General features: G+C 36.0%; 1 protein-coding gene across 4 annotated transcripts in view; it reads right to left on the minus strand.

Annotated features, from left to right (window-relative positions):
* CABCOCO1 (ciliary associated calcium binding coiled-coil 1) overlaps positions 1–22,865 on the minus strand; it is a 133,777-nt gene that overhangs the window by 22,925 nt on the left and 87,987 nt on the right. Inside the window, exon 6 of one of the 4 annotated variants that reach the window (XM_036829545.1) lies at positions 5,730–5,856. The exons of the other annotated variants lie outside the window; for them this stretch is intronic. Within the exon in view, the coding sequence (XP_036685440.1) occupies positions 5,749–5,856 (108 nt within the window). The 3' untranslated portion in view covers positions 5,730–5,748. Of the gene's footprint in view, positions 1–5,729; positions 5,857–22,865 lie in introns of those variants that run through there. 4 annotated transcript variants of the gene reach the window in all.

The following is a 22,865-nucleotide window of genomic DNA, read 5'->3' on the forward strand; positions in this document are numbered from 1 at the left end:
TGTTGGGGGCACCTCCGTGATGTCTGCCAGACCTGCTCCCTTCTTTTTCATGACAGTGCCCATTGGGTAGGCTTTGGGTTCAAGTTCTTGCCTTAGAGATCTTGAGCTCCAGCCATACTGGACTACTTGGCTTGTGCCCAATATGCACAGTGCCTGGCATACAGTGGGTGCTCAATAAATATTTATTATAAGAAAAAAAAAAAAAGCATAGATGGAGGTGCTTTCCCAGCCAGGGTCTCACCTGTGTTACCGCCTCTGCTGGGAGGGCATTTCCCCCTCACCCCCGTCAGCTGATATTCCATCTGGGCTCCCAGTACAGCTCATTCACCACAGTGACCTTTTCCTTGTGCTTCAGAGTATTTGCTTGTTCTTCTTATGGTACTTGTTACATTGTGCCCTGAATTACAGCCAGGGATGAGTGATCTCCCACCACTTCGTGGAAACTTCCTGAGGGCAGGGACCATGTCTTACTGATCATGACACCCCAGATCAGGTCTCTGTAGGCAGGAGGCATTCATTAGGTGTTGAGTCTTCCGTTAGGGTAACCATTCATTTAAAAATTTTCAGGGCTGCCAGTCTGATCAGCTCTGATTCAGTTTAAAAAGTTTGTCCTGAACAATGACACCACTTGGAGAAGCAAACCTAATGGTTTCCTGTTGCATCAGGGCAATGCTTGTATTTCTCAGTTGATGAATGGAGCCCTAGAGTATTTGTTTGATTAGCACAATGCCAAACAACTAAACGACTTTTCACAGACTTGACTGTATTGCTTAAACTGACTAATAGTTGCCTTATAGACGCAGAGCAGTTTAACATTCTAAAGAATTCCTCAGAGATACCGCTCCCCCCATGTAGTTCCTGATGGGGGTAACATCAGACAATTGTTAGACTTTCTGAGTTGCCTGACTCTAGGGGCCATGATTCACATTGCTCTCCATGGGCTGTCTGCCGGCACCCTCGACCCCCAAAACAATGTGAATGGTACCCATTGGACTTGTGGCAGTGCTGGCCACCACCAGGAAGATGCACATTGATGAGGAAAAAAAGCAGCTCTCATTCATAGGGAACTTGCTCTGAGCTTGGCATTGGGCTAATTAGAAAGCACATTACAAATATTAGGTCCTTCAATTCATACTACGTTGTGAGGAGAGGTTTTATTGATCTCATTTTTTGGTGAAGAACCTAAAGTTCAAAGAGGTTAAGTAACTTGGTCAAGGTCACACAGTTAAGAGAATGTGGAATTCCCTCAGAACTTGAACCCAGATCTATTTGACTCCAAAGTCCATGTACCCAATCCTTAGGGGCAAGTGAAACCCCACTGGTTCTTTATGGATTCCCCCAAAATGTTTCTCTCCAGTTTATAAGTGAGGAAATAGAAGTTCAGAAAAGTAAAATGATATATGCATACTAGATATCTGAAAGCACAAGTTCTCAGGGAATTTCAGAAAGAGAATTTGTTCACTGGTTCCTCACAGCACCACAGTGCATTGTTCCAAAATAAGTTAACAAAAGTAAGGCATGGAGGATTGAACTTTTTTTTTAAAGATGGCAAGATATAAAAAGCATTTGGTTTATAAACAAATCTGAGAACATGCTTAATTCATCTGTGTAAATAGGAAAGTCTAGGAGCATCAGTTTGCTTTTGGTGACTAAAACTGTATGTTCCTGATCAAATAGCAATTTGTCCTATTTGTTGTAATTGTAATTACTGTTTTCATTGGAATCACAGTTGTTTTTTTTCTTCTAGGAACAGGCACGCAGAAAAACAACCAATAACCTAGATAGTTAAAAAACACATTGAGAAATGGGTATGACTGTGTGAACAAATCTCTTGTGATTATTCTTCCACTGTGTGCTGTAATGTACTTTAAATCCATTTCCATATTTCTAATTAACACTTAGCTCTGAAAAACTTTCTGGAGGCCATTTACATCACAAATGGGGGAAAAAACAAATTTGCTTTATCAGAAAATTGACTATAGACTATTTTGGTGGCTTTTATTATTTTTACATTTTAATGATTAAAATTAAATATAGCCCAGTGACTCACGACAGAAGACAGTGAAATAATTTTCATGACTGATATAATTTTAAAGTCAACCTGGGTGAATAAGATATTAGGTCTGCTGTGGACGACTTCCATTGTCCGTCCTGCGGCTCTAGTTTCTGATCAGTTCCAACCATTTCATAAAAAGAATTGGACAGCTGTGCCGAGTTACTTTTCTAGCACAAACCCATGGTGCTTTGGCTTTATCTCAACAGCTGTCCTATAGGGACTATATAGTGCTGCTTCTGTCGTGCGGATTTTAAGCCCCTATTTTCATAGTTTGAATCTTTCATTTCTTTGAGTGAGAAACAGAGAATGCACAAATATTATTTTAAAATTCTTTGCACCAAAAAAACCTATGTCATCTGCTACATTGAAACACTGTCATTGTCACAAGCAAAAGGCATAACTGCAGCTCTCTGAGGATGCTTATTCATCCATGGTCCCCCAGCAAGGGCCGCTGTCCTCATCTAGAACATGGGGATAACAATAGTTACCCACTGCATGGGTTTTTGTGAGGATTAAATCAATGTGTGTGAAGCACTTACACAGTGCCTGGCATGTCGGAAGAGCTTAAAAGTGTGAAGGTTGTTTTTAGTTTTAGATTTTCATGTCACGTATTTAAGTCTACAATAAACAAAGCCTAAACAAAACTCTTTGAGGGTAGGGACTTGGTCTGTTTTGTTGTTTTGTTCCCTACTTGACTGCCTGGCAGGTGACTGATAAACAGTGGGAAGGTAATAAATATTTATTGAATAATTGAATGTAGGAAATCACTGTGGTCTCATATGGTCAGTAAATCATTCTATTACTATTTCCCCCTGTTATATAGTCTATTGACATAGAGGGTGCCAAATTTTATGAAATTTTTTTTCTGTATCTCTCCCCCGCCCTCCCACTATGACCTATAACTCAGGCTGCTCCTCATCTGGGTGTCCAGCCTGCCTCCTTGACTTTACATTTTCCTGCAATGCTAATGGTTAGATTCTTCCAGGGGGTGTCCATGGAATTATGCAAAATGAATAGATTGCGGCGGTAAGACCAGAATACTAGGATGAGTGTAGCCTGTTCCCTGATGAGGAAATTATTCAGGCCAGGAAAACCCTTGAAGGATCGTTCTGGTTTTCACACTTGTATGAACACAGCCTTGGTATGAGGGGTTGCTAATGAAGCCGGAGAATCTGGCCCAGCATGTTAATTTACTCGATCCAGGGAACTTCCTGGTATTTATAAATGAACTCTGTACATTAGGCAACTGATATTTAGATGAGAAAATCAGAAAACAGCACATGCTGTAATATAGTGCTTCAATAGGTTGTAATTTAAGTCGATTTTAACAAAGCTAACATCATTTAAGTAATCAAAAACTAGCAAGGACAGTGAGCTACTGTTTCAAAATTCTGCTAGATATAAGAAACCAGAACTAAACCCTTTCACATAATAAAGGTGCATTGCAAAACTAAGTCATAGTATTAATTAGGTTAGTCTAATTATTCAATCTACAACTAGGCCTTAACAGATTCACGACTGGAGTATCATTGGAAACATCAGCCCATTGATTATCATCATTGCCCTAGGAGAAGATGAAGGTTTTACCTCTGAAGGATTTGGAGTTCAAGGCATGTTCTGAAGAACACATAGAGTATCAAAATGTTATGCAAAGACATATTCTATTTCTGTAGCTTCTGTTTTGTTTTTTCTTTTAAATTTTATTTATTTATTTTTTGGCTGCGTTGGGTCTTTGTTGCTGCGCGCGGGCTTTCTCTAGTTGCGGTGAGCAGGCTTCTCATCGAGGTGGCTTCTCTTGTTGCGGAGCACGGGCTCTAGGCGCACGGGCTTCAGTAGTTGTGGCACGTGAGCTCAGTAGTTGTGGCACGTGGGCTCAGTAGTTGTGGCTCGCGGGCTCTAGAGCACAGGCTCAGTAGTTGTGGTGCACGGGCCTAGTTGCTCCGCGGCATGTGGGATCTTCCCGTACCAGGGCTTGAACCCGTGTTCCGTGCACTGGCAGGCAGATTCTTAACCACTGTGCCACCAGAGAAGTCCCTGTAGCTTCTGTTTGTATTTGAAAATTTTATTCTCGTTCAGCTCAGCAGTAATGGTAAATACTAAGAAACGGTAAATACTAAGAAGATAATCTTTTACAGTAATTCTTTATTCCAAAAAATACCATTTTCCTTACAGTTTATTGGTTTGTTTACTTGCTTATTGGTAAATAATTGGATACAGAAATATAGCATTGTAACTAACTTATTCCCTTGTCAGATCAATTTTTCTATTGGTATGTCATAAGACATTTTATTATTTTAACGAGAATTTTTAAAAAGTGTTTGCTGTTATATCTCTGAACTTCACCATCTCACTAGCATCTGTCAGATTTAATCAACTACAGGACTACCTTATAAAGATTACCTTATCAGAAAAAGTGTCATCTTGTGAGCTTAGGTGTGAGAATTGCAAAATAAAGCTGAGCTACACTAACAACTGCTGTGCTAATTTATTGTAAATTATGTTTTTTTGTTTGCAGAGATAAGACAGGAGAAGTGTTTCTATTTAAATTCATTTCCTATTATTTTAACATAAATACCAAACAGCTCAACAACAAAAAATGTGAGAACATAGAATATTCCTTAAATAGGTTCTGGTGACAGTGAAATTTATTTTCTAAGCTATTGGTACCAGTCATGTCACACTGTTCTAGGTGCAGAATCAGACAGCACAATTAAGACAAAACATGGATGCTTCGAATGCTAAATGGAAACTGCCGATTGTCACGTGAAGAGTGATGATTTATAGGATATGAACTGGAAATAACTGCATAGCAAGCTGGTCTACAACAAAGCTTTAATTCACTGGGCTGACACTGTAAACTCATAATGTGTCGACCTGGCACCAGCCATGATAGATTACGGCTGTTCAGAACACACAAGCATGTCCCTTTCATGAGCATTCTGGGAACCGTAGTTCAGATGACCCCAGTAAAAACAACTATAATGGTTTTAACCAAGCTGGTTCTCTAGGAAACGAAAAAATCATGATGAGTCATTATATTATGAAAATTCAGAACTAGTTGGCAATGAATCACATGAAGTTATCACCTTTAAATCATCAGAGTATAAATTGGGTCCTGTAAAGTACCATGAGTCTCAATGTATTTTTAACAAGATGAACCTCTTACTTAAGCAAGATTTTATTATTATATTTATTATTATTATTATTAAAACTAGAGTGGAATTTAGTGCTCATAAAAGTGAAGGGCTAATGTTGCTAGCTTGAGCCAGAAAGAGTATAGGCCTGTATTTGTAGACTGCTTTATGTAGCCCTGCCAGTAAATTTTGACCGTTCTTGTTCTTATGAGTCAATGCCGAACATGGGAATTTGTATGATTCTTAAAAAAATGTATTAGCGGATAGGCATGTGGTAAGAGGACCCCAAATCTATTTTTTTTAACCTAAACTGGAAGTTGAACTCTAGTCTCGAGAACCAGTTGTAGGTCAACCCAACTACTTCATACTCCCAACCCCTTTAAAAAAAAAATACATTGGATTTTTCAAAGAAATAGAGTGGAAATACCGTTTAAGAGAAAAAGTAAAAAGCCATTTTGCTGGCTTTGCTCTGATTTTCCGCTAGTAAGCTTCATGCTGTACCAGATCACATTTAAAAGGCGTTTTGCTCCTTGTGTAAGATTTAGATTTCAGTTCAATTCAATTGATCTGGGCACATTCCATCCAGGCAGCCCCATCACAGGCAGGATTTCTGCTCTCACAGGAGTCAGTCTGAAGGTGGAGTTGGAAGGCAGGGGATACAAACACCTGTACAATCAATTATAATGATATGTGAAAATGACTACAATTAAGTTAGAAGAGAAGACTATTGGGTTAGTCACACTTTATTTAGCTGATGACAGAATGACTGAATGATGTGCCGGTTAGGGAATAAGCCAAAGACCAGAGCAGAGGAGGGAAGGGCATGGTGGAGTATGTAGGTGGACACCGTGTCAGCTAGCTACTCTTCATAATAATCACCCAAAGGCAGAGGAGTAAGTGGCATTAAACCACCTGCATATGAAAACACGTTAAAATAAACTTGGCTCTTGAAGAAATTGAGCATAATTGCTAATTACTGATAAAGACTACTTTAATAATATAGAAGAACAGAACAAATACTATTGTTGGTTGATGGTTATTTTTGCTTAAAATGTTTACAGTTGGAGGGACACAAATAGACCTCTGGTCACAGATTATGAAAAACACATTTGATAGCTAAATATAAAAAAAATCCAAATATTAATAACTACTGACATTTATGTAGCCCTTTCCTCCCAAAGCCCTGGACAAACATTACTGACTATATATATATACAAGAATAGCACTGAAATACTGCTACTCTTGCAAATGCCTGGACACTAATCCAAGACAAAAGTAGCAAATGGCTGATCTCCTTAAATATACGTCTGCAGAATATAGGTGTGCATTTAGAAATAAAAACTCAGACCACAGCACCTCCCTTCCAAAATGTTTACCAGATTTTATTTCAACTTTATTGAATTGCTGGGCTTTTCAAGCTCCATTCTCTTAGTAAGACACTTAAGGTTTTGTATTTATTCTTAGATGCTGGTTTATGATTGTTGTATGGCAGTGAATACCAGGGCTAATGGCGCCTCCTTCCTGAGGACATCAGCTCTGACTCTTCAGTGCCTCCTACCGTGAGGAGGGCTGATAGGCCAGTGCAACACAGGAGTGCCTCCTACGGAAGGGCTAGTTTTGTTTCACCACAAACCAAGATTGTTATTAGTTATCTGAGAAGAACTATCTGGCTCAAACAAGTTTCATTTATGAAATATTAGATTAAATGAACTGGTGCTGGGCTGCTTGGTGACACTGATTGAAAAGATGCCATGTTTGTTGTTACTTACTTGAACAAAATGTAAATTACACAGCAATAATCATTTTTAAAGACCAGAAAAGAAAACATTTAATGTATACTCTTAGGGCTCTTACTGTAAAATATTATTTTATTACATTCTCAATTTCATCGCATTCTGGCAATAACAGAAATATAATTTAAATTTCTTGACGTTTCCTTTAACGATGTTATATTTTGGAAATTTTCGATTCAGGGATTATTACAAATCACTTGCTTTAAATTTTAACATTCCTTTCTCCTCTATAAATCCTATATATCTTCAAAAGTTCAGCTAAACTCCCAGGTCCTCCTTAAAACTTTCATAATTTTTTCAGCAAGTAAGGCACTCTATGTTTTTAAAGTTCTCAATTATACAATCATTTTCAGTGTGCCTTTACTGAGTATGCACTATAAACCAGCACTGTCGTAGCCCTGGGTATTCAGGGATGATCATCAAATATTCCTCTACTTTCAAGGAGATCACAATCTAGAGTGTGCATGGGGTTCTTGGTAGGGATGACATACAAGATAATTTGCAGAGTGAAATAACTGCTAGAAGTATATGTAGGGTGTTCTAGAAGTAGAGAGGAAAGACAGCTATTTCATTCTGGTGGGAGGCAAGAGAGGAAGAGATTCAGGGAAACTGTAAAGGGGAGATGGTACCTGTATTAAGTTTTGAAGGATAAATAGGAGTCAGCATGCAGATGCGGTTGACAGAGAGAGAGAATCCCATACAGAAAGACAGACAGACGTACAGACAGGGAAAGTGCATGTCCAAAAGCATAGAGAGTAGGAGAGCATTACAGGACAGGAGATGCACGTGGTGTTGGCGAAAGTTAGAGTCAAGTAGGCCTAGGTTTAGTTCCAGCTTGCACATTTAAGTCATTTAATTTCCTGTAAGCCTCAGGTTTTCCATCTGTCACATGGGGCAAGTAACCTTCTGACTGACAATCATCCAATTGGTAGAGCCCATTTTCTTGGGGATTTTGTGGGAACATATATCAAAGAGTCAAAAATGAGAACAATGGAAATAAGAGTTATCATGTTAAAGTCTAACAATGACAAAATGAAATTTTGTTTGAGGGGTGCTAATGTTTTAAATATTTAAATGTTGTAAAGGTTTTAAATTTAAAATGTGATTTATAGTCTTTTAGAGTAAATCATGTCTAGAAGCAAGTGTATATTTGTCTTTTGCTATAGCTACACTGAAATGATGCAGAAAAAAATAAAAAAGAAATCAAGGGATTTATTTTCCATATGTCCAAATAATACCCAGCAATTTTTAAAACAAGTTTAGCAAAAGTTAGAACAATGTATTTCCCTCATCATTTGCTGAGAGGAAGGCTGCTTGATTAATGTAATTAAAGGGTTGCTTGTAACTCAAGACTCAATTAAAAAAATAAATTTGGCCTTATTACTTTACTTCCAACTGGTGGTTTTCCTAGTGTGATTTCTGAGCTAAAATCTGTGGCTGCTTGTTCATGACACATGAGTTGTTTAGCACATCCTTTCCCCTGCTGTGCATATGATTAAGAAAGCAGAGGTTAAATAGTGCAGCAAAGAATTGGGTAAATTCATTCTATTTTTGCTCACAGCGCCTTTTAGTCCCCCTCCCCCTTTTTGGGACTGGAAGAGTTCAGAAACCTATTATCTCCTCCTGAAATTATTTAAGATATGTTCTTAGGCTGAAAATGTAACTTCTCTCTCTTAACGTTGTCTAGTACACTGACTTTGTGATAACTGTGCTGTAGATATTATCTGTATTGGCAAGAAAACCAAATGCAAGTGCATCCTAGCATTTATTGAGTGCTCATGTATGCTAGGCACTGTGATAAGCATTTTGTATACACTGTTCTATTTTTACTTGTGGTAATCCTACGAGGTGAGGATAATCATTCTCATTTTCAGATGAGGAACAAGAGGCTCTGAGAGGTTATGCTATTGTTCAAAGAGCCCACAATTAGCAGGTGACAGAACTAAGGTGCTAACCCTGTTCTGTTTCATTCTAAACCTGGGTTCTTATCGATTTGCATTTTTTTTGTAGGTAGAGTTTGATTTAAAAGATTTAAAAATAGCTCTGGTAAAGCATCTTGCATATAGTTGGTGCAACACATGTTAAATTCAGTTGAGTGAAAATTTTATGCTCACGAGGGCAAAGAAGAGTCAGTTGTTGCCCTCTTTGAATTTATAGTCTAATGTGGGCGTGACTACAGTATAAGGTAGAAGCATCATGGAAAGGCAGTGTAGTACAGTGAGGAAATCAGGACAAACTCAGCATGTCTGAAAGAGCTCTATATTTCTTCCCTTAAACCTGTTCCTTCTCCAGGCTTCCAGGTAATGGTGCTAATATCCACCCAACTGTTCAAATCAGGATCAGGGGGGCGGGGAGCCGGGTGCACAGCATCCTTGGTTCCTCCCTTTCCCTCACCCTTTACATCCAACGCTTCAGCCACTCCGGCCAGATCTGCTCTGAAATATATTTGGAATCTACTTCTCCCTACCTTTCCTGCCACTACCCTTTCCAAGCCACCCAGACCAGAGCCGTCATCTTCTCACTCGTCTCCCTTCTCTGCCTGCCCAGTCAGAACCAGGTACAAGGAACAACCAGAGCAGGCTTTGCGGAGCCTGAAGCTAAATTATGAAAAAAATCGTGTATACAAGTGAATGTACAGAAATCACACAAGTGAATACATAGAATGATTAAGGAATTAACAACAAATTAGATATATTAAAAAGCTGACAAATTCCACAAGTATCACAAAATTTTAAAATAAGTTAAAAATTGTCAACTGCTTGACCTATATCTATAATACAGTTCGCTTTATTTCTTGGGCTTCATACTCCAACCAGCTCTTCATATGACAAACATTTTGTAATATTATTCTCCACAGAAAGACTAGAAAGATTATTTAATCTTTCCTCTAGCTGGGTTAATAGAAATTGTTATTACTATTGATATAGTTTAGAAAAATTTCAGCTTCACAACTCATTATTGGTAATATCATGTGCATTTTAGAATTGATGTCAAATTTCAAAAAACCTGTGGCAAGTTTCCTCCATATATGAACTGTAAGACTTAAGGTTCTTTTCAGGTTCTCTTAGGCAGTGAACAATTTAAAATAATCTTACTCCTTATAAAGATGGCACTCATTAACCAATTTGTGTCAATGTCTCCACTGTAGAGGAATATTATACATTTGATGTTATCTTCAATGATATTAGTATTTTTTTGTAAAAAGGCAAGAAATTAAAATCTTTTTACAACGTGTTGATGTGATTCACTCCTCTTCACTAACTGGACTATCAAGCAATCTAGCCTATTCATTGCTTCTATTTAAAATGTATTTTTTCGTCTTATTGAATTACTACTTTTGCTATGATCTGAATTTGGGGGGGGGTTACAATTTACTCACTGGTGTCAGAATAATTTCTATTGATTTAATTTCTCCTCTGCATTGCTCTTATTTCATATTCTACTGTATTTTGAATTTTTCTCAGTTCTTTAATAAATCAATTTAAAAATGACAAAAGACGGTTCTCTGAATATAAGTCCGAATCAGAAGTTGTAATTTCTCAATTGTTGAACTAAAACGTTCCAAAAGTCTGCCCAAATTACAGTTAAAATGATATATTCAAAATTTGTTGAATAAAATGTTTGCATTTCATTTGCACTTGGGTTTTTATTCCAAGTCTTCAAAAATATATTTGCCTTCTTAAAATGTCATTTAACTCCTATTACAAGACTTAAATAACTTTTTACATAGTTGATGACTATTAGAATTTTCCATAGACTAGCTTCTTCCTCCATACATTTCAAACCTGGTTTCTCCACCACTACTCACACATGTCCAGGACCCGGCCCTAAAGGACACACTCACATCACAATATGACCTTGTATCATGACGCAACCTTGTATCATGATGTCACAGTGGGTGGCAGAAGCCACACTTGCACTAAGATGGCTAGATAAAGACTATTATATAAGAGTTCTCTCTCCCAATTCAATCTACTTTCTAATGTACTTATCTAGCCATAAATCTTCAACTGTCTGTAGGAAGTTCATATTTTGTTGTTCTAGTATCACATTAAATTTAATGTATTTAACACTAAACTCGTCACCACAACCCTTAGTATCATTATGAAAATTGTCTTTTCTAATTATGTCAATGGCACAATTACTTTTTTGTTTTTTTTTTTTAATTTCATCATGCTTTTAATGCACACTGACAATTTTTTAAATTTGGAAGGCAGGAAAAATTTTTACAATTGAATAATTATTAGTGAACATTTATTTTTATATGAAGGTAATACACAATCATTAAAGATATTAGTTTTAAATCTAAAAGCAATCATTACAAGGGTTTGTTATGAAAATTTACATTTGTTTAGATTTGGCAGTTATGTCAGAAGAAAATACTTTTATTTGTGGCTTTTGAGAATAAAGCTACATCTTTTAATTTCAAAAACTAAGTATTCTCTCAATAGTGTAAATAACCAAACTTTTATCAGGCACCTCCTTAACTTCTAGGAAATTTGTAATCTGTAAAAAAAAACCCCAACAAAGACATAAAAAAGAAACACTAACATAAAAAGTTGTAAAATTTTTACAATAAAAAAGGAACATATATGGTATTTTCCCATATACTGGGAAAAAGTAACATATTTGGACAGAGTGGAGCATAAAATAGAGAAATTAGCATCTCAGTTCAAAGTAGGAAAAACTTTCGAAAAGTCACCTTGGTAGACTTGTGAAGGGGGATTTAAAAAGATGGAACTGGGATTTCTTGGTGATTCAAGAGCTATGTTTTCTATCATAGCAGCCTGGTGGAACCAAGGTGGGTAAGGTTGGGATATACTGTCCATTGCTTTCAAAAAGGAAGCTGCTCAACAAATGGAGCTGGGACACATGGACATCCACATGCAAAAGAATTAAGTTAGACCTCTAACACCTCACGCCTCACACAAAAATTAACCCAAATGGATCAAAGACCCAAATGGAAGAGTTTCATAAAACTACAGAATTCTTAGAAGAAAACATAGGTATAAAACTTCATGATCTTGGTTTAGGCAATGATTTCTTAGATATGACATCAAAAGGACAAGCAACCAAAAGAAAAAAAATAGATAAACTGAACTTCATCAAAATTAAAAACTTTTGTGCCTCAAAGGACACCATCAATGAAGTGAAAATACAACCCACAGAATGCGAGAAATGATTTGCAAATCATACATCTGATAAAAAACCCGTATCTAGGGACCTCCTTGGTGGTCCAGTGGTTAAGACTCCGCACTCCCAATGCAGGAGGCCTGGGTTCAATCCCTGGTCAGGGAACTAGATCCCGCATGCTGCCACTAAGAGCCTGCACGCCGCAACTAAAGATCCTGAACGGGGCAACGAAAATCCCCTGTGCCGCAACTAAGATCCGGTGCAGCCAAATAAATAAATAAATAGATAAATTAAAAAAAAAAAAAACCCTGTATCTAGACTATGTAAAGAACTTTTACAATTCAACAATAAAAAGACAAATAGCCCAATTTTTCTAATGGGCAAAAGATGTGAATAATTTCTCCAAAGAAGAGATATATATAGGAGGTATACATCGAAGCACAAAGTAAAAATGGGATATTCTAGAACTGCTGGTCAGGGGACTTTGTCACCCTTTTCACTAAAGGGTTAGATTTTCAGCAGCCAAAGGCAGCCATTCCAAAGTGAATGTGATAGAACATAAAGAGGTGAACTGAGATGATTCACTTTGCAGTTTGAACAGTAGTGTTTCACAGGAAGGGAAAAAAGATCAACCTTGTATTTTTCTGACCACATAAAGGCTTCTTCTCTTTGTAATAAAGTAGAAAAGCTCTCTTCCAAAAAGAATATACAACTGGCTAATAAGCACATGAAGAAAAGATGCTCAGCATCATTAGCCATCAAGCAAATGCAGATCAAAACCACAATGAGATACACTTCATACCTACCAAGATGGTTATAATAAAAAATACACACAATAACAAGTGTTGGTTAGGATGTGGAGAAAATGGAACCCTCATGCAATGCTGGTAGGAATGTACAGTTGACCTTTGAACAAGACGGGGTAATGGGCACTGACACTTCATGCAGTCAAAAATTCACATATAATTTACAGTTGGCCCTCCATATCGGCACAATTACTTTTATATTCTTTTGTTCAAATCTGTACAAGTTTTGATTCCTCTTAACTTCTTAGTTTTTCATATCCAAATTTTCATCAACTTCTATGTTAAATTTTCTTTATAGTATTTCTTACATATGTCCATTCCTTTCTACTTCCATTGCTATATCCTAGTCCTATTTTTTTTTAACATTTCTCAATTTCCTACTTTAGCTTTCTGTTCCCCAATCACTTTTCATTTCACAATGTTGTGTATAACATTGCCAAGTTACTTTGCTCAAAATACTGCTTTTATCAATTGCTTTTTATAACATTTAGATCATAGTTCTTACCAAAGATGGAATAAAAAAAGAGTTCAAATTTCTGAAAAATTAAAATTACTTTTATATCTATCAAATATTAATTTGGATGAATTGAGTGGAAAGCCATTCTGAATTTGACAGCTGTCTGATTTATAGCATATTTTCTAAATAGAACTTTACTTCCAAGTCATAGCAGTTCTCAGCCTCTCAACCAGGATTTCCAGAGAATTTAGCCCTCATGCCCAAGGCATCTACTGTTTAAAATGAATTAACTTCTCTCCTGTGCATCTAGACTCTTACTAGCTATGTACCATCCTTGAGAAAATTAATAATCATTTAAATCATTTTCTGTAGGACTTTGTTCTCTGGCAGAACCCCTGTTAAAAAGACTGTAACATTAACTGAAATAAACTGTTAATAAAATGTTACAAGTAGAGATTCTGGATCTACCTTAATGACTTAGGAAAAAAACCACTTCATTTATAATTAGCAATGTCCATTTGCATATAAACAGTAAATGCTGCCAAATTCAAACCCTGTCCTACTTAAGAGAACACAGGCTGTTTATAAACAGCCTCCATGTAATATTGTCTACATTATGTGTCTTTGTTCTTTTATAGACTGAAGTTTTACTATTAGTGCAGACCAGGTTGATGTGTCTGAAATTCTAAATTATTTGGCTTTGAATTAATGAGGCTTTTAACTGAATATAATCTGCAAGAAGTTTCAAACTGCTACAACATATACTGTCCAATATAATTGTTAGGTAATATAATGTACACTCCAAAAATGTTCACGTTAGAATTATATGAAAAATACAAATATTTTGAGAAGAGAAACTATAAAAAACATTTTGATTCTGGAGCTATCATTAAAAATGTTTTAAATCTAATTTAATTTAATTTAATTTTCAAAATGAGAATGGATAATATTTGTTTGTTAACACTGTAAAGTAGTGACATTGGTGTACTGGGATAGCATTTAGCTGTTAACGTGACAGAAAACCCAAAATTCAGCAGCTTTAACAAGATAGTATTTTATCTTGTCTTCTTATAAAAGTCCAGAAGTAAGCAAAAGAAAGCTGCTACTTTGACTCTGCTTTGTATGAAGTCTTTTGGGGCCTGGGCTCTTTCTAGCTTGTTGCTCCTCTATGCTGGCCTCCATTCCCGAGATTACCTCATGGTCCAAAATGGTTGCTCCATGTGAAGCCATCCCTTTCATATTCTACCCAGAAAAATAGGAGAAGGGCAAAAAAGAAGGGTACACTCCTTCCTTTTAAGGACAATTCCGTTAAGATTCACTCTTTACTTCTGCTTACATCTCATCAGCCAAAACTCTCGTGGCCAAGTTTACTTACGCATTTACTGGAAAGGAGGCTGGGAAATGAAGTCTATCCTAGCCAACTATGTGCCCAGCTAAAAATCTTCTGTTAAGGGGAAAGGGGAAGAATGGATGCTGGGAGACAATTCAGAGACTCTACCATATATACTAAATTCTTATCTCTTTGGGGGAGGAGAGGGTAGAATCTACGCCAGCAAATTACACCCCGCTGGGCAGACAAAGTTTAATCAGCTGGTTTTCAACCATGCTTGTACATCAAAATCACCATGGAACTTTTAAGAACTAGAGATGCCAAGTCCGATCTAGACTTACTTGAACTAGAATTATGGCGGGGGGTGGGGGTGGATCAAAAGTTAATTTTTAAAAGCACTATAGGTGATTCAGGTACATGGTCAGGTTTGGATAGGGTTCCCTTGGTGGGATATCTGAACCACATTATTTCAGAACTAAGAGAAGGGACTATAGGAAAGATTGACTCAGAACTGTTAGCACCTCCTCACATATTCCTTTCATCCATCATTTATCTGACTTGGTTACCTATTCTTGTCTTCCTTGACTTTCACCAAGCCTTCAGAGCAGTTTTGCCACAGCTCACATGGTAGAGAGGGGAATAGGAATTTATGACTTAAAATAAAAAGTTTCCTGCAAGGAACTTAGGTGACAGACAATGACAACATTCACAGCTATGAAATGAATTACTTGAAGGCAAGGCCTTCATCTTTTTCAGGAGGACTTCCAGGGCCTATGCCATGGTGGAAGCTCGAGAAATGTTGTTGCTTGTTAGTGGAACTCCCTATATTTCTGACCTTGGAAAATCCCATTCTTCTCCTGGATTCTCTTTAGGACATAGAATAATGCTCACCACAGAAGGATGCTCAGTACTAACATGCTTCAGCTAAAAATTTAAGGTTACTTTTAGGTTAGGTTGAGTTTCTTAAGTATGGTTCGAATCTCACCTGGTCTCACTAATGAAACTATTTTTACTAAAGGAAACAAATGCCATCCTCCACTCTGATCCACATTATCTCATCTTATTTTTGTTTTTATTTTAAGATTTTGTCCAACACTTCTAGTTTGGATGAGCTTACTCATAATCTCTTTGATCATGGCTATTGCTTCAGAAAGAGCTCCCCTTACTTCTCTAGTTATGAATGTTGCCAGTTGCCTGACAGTCTGTAATTACAGATGTTTAAACTTTGAAAAACCAGTGTTTTTCCCTTTCCATTTGCAGGAAACAGATTTAAAGAGATTTATGTAAGGAGACAAAAATCCATTGTATTTGTTGTTGACATAAAATGCTGCAGATAGCTTTCTGGCTTTTGTCTCAACTCTTCTTAGTGCTTTTTTTTTTTTTCTCTCTTACTTCTTCAGAAAAGTTTTAATTAGGTTCTAGTGGTTCTTAACACCTGTTTAATTTCCCATTAAAGAAGTAAGGTGTGTTTTGAGTAGTTAGCAGGCATTAGCAAATGAAAAAGGTTGGGTAGTAAAGCAGTAGGCCACCAGAGGGAAAGACTAAACAGCAATACAAAAGGGACTACAGGACACCTAAATCCACTGATCTGAGACTTTTGTACTTGAACTTGATTATAAATGTGGACCAAGAGTAAAATGGTCTTGGGATATATATGTATATATATTTATTTTATTTTATTTTTTTTACACACACACATATATATGCATATGCATGCCACATAGGATAATTAAATTACGTTACTGTACTCCTGAAATTAAGAGTAAAAGAAAGTTTAGAGCTGAGAGGAAAAGCAAACCAAATTATTTTGAAATAAATACCTAATATGTGACATTAATTTACCCTCAGAAAAAGTTTAAATCTTAAACTGGGAAAAACAAGCTTGAATTAAAAAAAAAGTCACCTCTTGCACAGTTTTTTGGTATATATAAATGAGTGTACATTCTAAACTTTTATTGTCAATTTTTCTGTTGTAATTTTAAAATATTATAGTCTTTATGCTTCTAACAATGAAACTTTTTCATGTCATAAATCTGAGAATGTCTTAGCTGAAAAATTTATCTTTCTAGTTAAGGATATGATTATTCTCTTTCCTCTTTATTATTTAATTATTTAAGGAAAAATCAAGGAAAGAAATCCATTTCAATAAAATAATGAAGAAATATAGATAAAAAGATGCCATTCCTCAATTTGTATTTTGAACTGCAAATCTTCTGAACTGTGAATGCGTTTATATTTTAAAAGTAATTTAACATCTAGTTACAAATGAAAATAAATGACCAAACTATATCAAACTTCAGTAATTTGAATGCAACGATTTTGTCACTTATTTTGAAAATCATTCTCATCAGCACAAAAATAAAGTTTTAATGAAACCTCCACAGGAGGGCACTATAGTGTGACTCTGGTATAAATTGTAACTACAGCAACCCATTCTATCATTATCTGACCCTTGATTAAACATCTAAAAGAGTGAGTCCTTCTCCTGAATTAGAAAATCCTAGTTTTCAAAACTCAAGATAGGTAGATTTCACATGTGGCAAATTTTTTTCTTGGTTAAAAAAAAAAGAGTATAGGTAATTTAATCTTTCTTTTGTGGCATACATTCAACATAAAATCTTATCATAAAATAAAGCAAAATTGGTAAGATGCATGGTCTGGATGAACCAAAATCTAGAGAGGTTAAAATTATATTATATTGTAACAACAGGAATATTTTAGAACTATCAGGCTAAGCAATCAAAACCAAAAGACATTACAACAGATAAATGCATTTACTACTTATTAGTGGTATGTATTTATAAATAGTATATGTAAATGATATATAAAATTGGTGTTACTTAAAAATGGTATACATTGCTTATAATGGTATGTCTAGCTAACTAGACAGTAGATAGGTAAATCAATCTTAGCGAATGTAGAAATAGAATCAAAACATAAATACCAAAGCATAAATAAAGCAAAACATAAATACCAATATAAAAACATAAATTTCCAAACTGGTTCACCTCATCCCAGTAAGGATCTGAAAACATTCACTGTAATGATAAAGATGGAGATTTGGTCCAAATTAAGATTTTTAAAATGCCTCTGGTCCTAAATTTCAGTTTCACTAGTGTATTTTCAAGTTGTTCTCCAGGAGATAACAATACCCTGATATTTTACTAGAGTTAAATCAATATAAAAGTAATTGTAATCTTGACAATTGCCAAGTGTCTTTGTGGGCCTTGCCTTGTTATTCTGAGGACTAACAGAATGCTGTACAAGTCCAAGAAAGCTTTATTGAATAAAAAGTTTCATTAAATTTAAAGAGCAACCAGAGCAGTGGTTATAGATGTACTTCTATAACTTTACATAACAAATCTGTTTCCATTAAAGAAATTACTTGTTTCATTATAGTTCTGCCAAAAAATGGCATTTAGATAAATCCTAATAATGAAGGGAAAGACTGGTAGAAAGTTGCAGTGATGAAAATCCCCTTATCAATGGGCTTAACTTTTGGGTGGTACATGTTCCTCTTTATAGTCTAATACTGATAGCTGCAATGTTCTGGGAATTTATAAATTGTTGAAGTGATGTAACCACAGTACGAGTCTTGACAGTTTTCTGAATCTGCATTCTATATTAGAAATGGATGGATGGCATCATATTTTCATACAAATGCAAAGCACTTACTTAAAACAGAGGAGTTCACTAAACTTTTGATGGTTCACACCTGGGTTGAATAATTAAATTTGTTGGTAATTAAAATGCTAGTTCATCACTCCCCTGGGGACTCAAGGCAGACTGTTTTAATTTAAATATCTTTTCTTCTAGCTCATACTTACAGATTCTTTAGCCAATAAAGAATTCAGACAGTAGATTTAAAAGTAATAAAAAAATCAGAAAGTAAGGCTTGGATAATCGGTTTGCACATAATAAAAATTACTTTTATATATCACTCTTAAGTAAAATTGGCAAATTATATAGTCAGATACTTAAATAATAGAATCATACAAGATCAAGGTTTTCCTTTGCTTTTTAAATCTGGAATCTAGCTAACGAGAACACAACTTACTGGATTTTTTGGTTTTTTTGAAACTTCCATTTAAAATTTTTTTCCAGCTTTACTGAGGTATACTTTTAAATACCAAAAATTGCTATATTTAATGAATACATTTTGATGAATTTGGACATATGCAAACACTTGTTGTACCATCACTGCAATCGAGGTAATAAACATATCCATCACCTCCAAAAGATTTCTTGTGTCTCCCTTGCTTCTTTTATTTATTTATTTATTTCTGTGGTAGCAACGTTTGGCATGAGCTCCATCCTCTTAACAAGTTTTAAGTGTACAATACCATATGGCTAACTACAGGCACTATGTTGCACAGCAGATCTCCAGAGCTTACTTGTCTTGCACACCTGAAACATACCCATTGAACAACTCCCCACCTACCTCTCCCTTCATCCCTGGCAACTACCATTCTGCTCTCTCTATGAGTCTGACTATTTTAGATACCTTATATAAGTGGAATCATTCAGTATTTGTCCTTCCGTGACTGGCTTATTTCACTTAGCATAATGTCCTCCACGTCCATCCATATGTTGTTGCAAATGGTAAGATTTCCTTCTTTTTAAAGGCTGAATAATATTCCATTATATATCTATACCACATTCCCTTTACCCATTCATTTGTTGATGTACATTTGGGTGGTTTCCATACATTGGCTATTGTGAATAATGCTACAATAAATATGCGAGTGCAGATATCTCTTTGAAATCCTGATTTCAATTTTTTTGGCTATATAATCAGAAGTGGGATTGCTGGGTTATATGGTAGTTGTATTTAAAATTTTTTGGAGGAACGTCCTTATTATCTGCTAAAGTGGCTGCGCTGTTTAACATTCCCACCAGCGGTACACAAAAGTTTCAATTTCTTCACATAAATAAATCTTGTTATTAAATTTTTAATAATAACCTTCCTAACAGGTGTGAGGTGACAGCTCAACGTGGTTTTGGTTTGCATTTCTCTGATGATCAGTGATGCTGAGCATCTTTCATATACCTGCTGTCCATTTGTATGTCTTCTTTGGAGAAATATCTGTTCGAGTTCCTTGCCCACTTTTAAATCAGGTTGCTTTTTTTTTTCTATTTATAGGAGTTTCTTATATTGTAATTAACACTTTATCAGATATATGATTTGTAAATATTTCCTCCCATTCCATAGGTTGCCTTTCCACTCTGTTTTGTTTCCTTTGCTGTGCAGAAGCTTTTCAGTTTGATGTAGTCCCGCTTGTCTATTTTTGCTTTTTTGTCTGTGCTTTTGGCATCATAGCCATGAAGTCACTGCCAGGATCAATATCATTTCCCCAATGTTTTCTTCTAAGGCTTTTACAGTTTCAGGTATTACATTTAGTTTTTAATCCACTTTGAGTTGATTTTTGTGTATGGTGTAAGATAGGGGTCCAATTTCACCCGTTTGCTTGTAAATATCCAGTTTTTCCAACACCATTTGTTGAGACTATCCATTCTCAATTGTGTATTCTTGGCACCCTTGTTGAAGATCGGTTGCCCATAAATGTGTGGGATTGTTTCAGTTGTAGTCAAATGACTTTACGTTAGTAACTTTAAAAAATGCAACTTCTGGGATCTGTGTTAGGGATGGGCCAAGTTTCTATTGGCTTTTCCACTTCTTTCTCTTTCTCCTGCCTCCCTCCTTTTCATCTTTCCTCACTTTCTTTTTCATTTTTTATTTTTTACCAAAGTCAGGAAGAGGTACTAATAAGATTTTTCACAAAATCTAACGTCAAAAAAAAAAAAAAAAGCAAATTTTGGTTAACCAGAATGCTTCATTTCTTAAGTACTAATCAAAATTTTCCTGCAAAAATCAATTTAAGTTCCAACTTTGACTCCAATAAAAATCAGTATTTTGAGGGTGACTGATGTTTCTATCTTAAAACGGGAATAATCAGAAGGGGAAATAAGACATTAGGTGAGTACTAGAAACCTCCACAATACAACAGGGAAAAGAGGAAGATAATGAGAAATTTATAACCCTGGATTTTATATGGGTTTCATCCTTAAGTGAATGAATGACACACTGTGCTGCCTTGGGCAGAATTATGTAACAAAATCCAAAGAAAAGGGAGCCAGAACATGTGGAAGCAGATTCTCCTAATGGCCCACATCAACATTCTCAGGGTTTCCATGATTCAGACATTAAGATTTTAAAAATATTACATAGAATTTTGATCAAAATTGCTTTTTGTTTTACTTTTTTTTGAAATAACTTCTAATTTTCACGTAAGTTATAAAAATAATCCATGGAGTTCCTGTAGAACCACTGACAGAACCATCAGATAAAGCTGCAGACCAATGCTGCATTTCTCATCAGACTTCAATATGCTTTTAGGCACAATGACACTTTCCTATACAGCCAAAGAACAGCTATTAAAATTAACTTTGATCTAATATTGCCATATAATTCCCAGACTGCAATAGAGTTTTGCCAGTTATCCTAATAATGTCATTTGTAGGTCCAGGATCCAATCCAGAAGCATGTTTTGTATTTAAGTGTTTCTTTAGTTTCTTGTAGTTTATAATAGAGTTCCTCAGTCTTTCCTTATTTTCCTTGAACTTGAAATTTTTGAAGAGCCTAGAACAGTAACTTTTAAGAATATTTTCTTTTTTTTAAAATTTTATTTATTTACTTTTGGCTGCATTGGGTCTTTGGTGCTGCGCGTGGGCTTTCTCTAGTTGCGGCGAGCGGGGGCTGCTCTTTGTTGCGGGGTGCGGTCTTCTCATTGTGGTGGCTTCTCTTGTTGGGGAGCACGGGCTCTAGGCGCACAGGCTTCAGTAGTTGTAGCATGTGGGCTCAGTAGTTGTGGCTCGCAGGCTCTAGAGTGCAGGCTCAGTAGTTGTGGCACACGGGCTTAGTTGCTCTGCGGCATGTGGGATCTTCCCGGACCAGGGCTTGAACCCGTGTCTCCTGCATTGGCAGGCGGATTCTTAACCACTGCACCACCAGGAAAGCCCCAAGAATATTTTTCTGATGTTCCTCATGATTTATGCATTTTTGACAGGAGTGCACCAGAACTGATGTTATATCCTTCTCATTACAGCATATCAGGAGGCAACAATGTTAATTTGCATTCTTTTAATATTAATGTTTATTATTTGGATGAGATAGTATCGGTTAAATTTCTCTGCTTTGAAGTTAATTATTCAGCATGTTGTGCTTATTTAATAAACAATTAGTAACAATTTTTGTGGGAAGATACACTGAGACTATATAAAGATTCAGTTCCTTATCAAACTTACATCTTCAGTTTCAGCATTCTTTGTTCACTCACACCTAAATCAATTATTATTATTGTGATGATAGCTACCAAATAGTAATATTCTAATTTCATTATTCTTTCTGATTTATGAGCTGTCATTCCACTGATGTGTCCTATTTCCCCTCATATATCTATTTTTTAAATTTGTGCATTTATGACAGTAATGCTTCATGGATATGTATTTTACTCAAATAGTTACGGTCCATAACTATCATGGTTATTCTGATGTTCAAATTAGCTAGCAGACCATTCATTACTATCATCATTTATTTTTATGTTCCATTTGGCTAGCAGGTGACCCTTCAAGCTTGATCCTGTGTCCTTTGGACAAGGTCCCATCACTCATTGTATACTTCTTTGCTTTCTAGCACAGTAACACATTCCAGAACCACCGAATTCTTTCCTTCCCCATACCCAAGTCAGACGTTTCTCTATGGAGCCTTCGTTTCTTTTGTTGGGCGATGGTATTTAGAAACCAAGAGCTGATTGCTTATTGTGCTCATTGTTACTAAGGTATCACTGCTCTGGGTCCCCTCAGCAGACAAAATTAGAAAAAAATATTACATTACATTACACTATATTATTCTATATATGTCTAGCTAGCTAGCTAGCTAGCTATCCATCCATCCACCTATCTTAAAACCCATGAGTTCACACTGATAACTCCAACACTATGTGGCTTATTGTAGTCTTCCCCCTTTCTACTTATATACCTTCCTCTCCTATAGTGACAAAGCCCATTGTTCTTGATATATTTACTTATATTCTCCATGTCTTCCCCCACATGTAACCAATTTTCAAAGCTGTGCCAGTCAAAAATTCAACCCTAGA

The sequence above is a fragment of the Balaenoptera musculus genome, chromosome 16 (assembly GCF_009873245.2).
Source record: "Balaenoptera musculus isolate JJ_BM4_2016_0621 chromosome 16, mBalMus1.pri.v3, whole genome shotgun sequence".
Taxonomy (NCBI): Eukaryota; Metazoa; Chordata; class Mammalia; order Artiodactyla; family Balaenopteridae; genus Balaenoptera; species Balaenoptera musculus.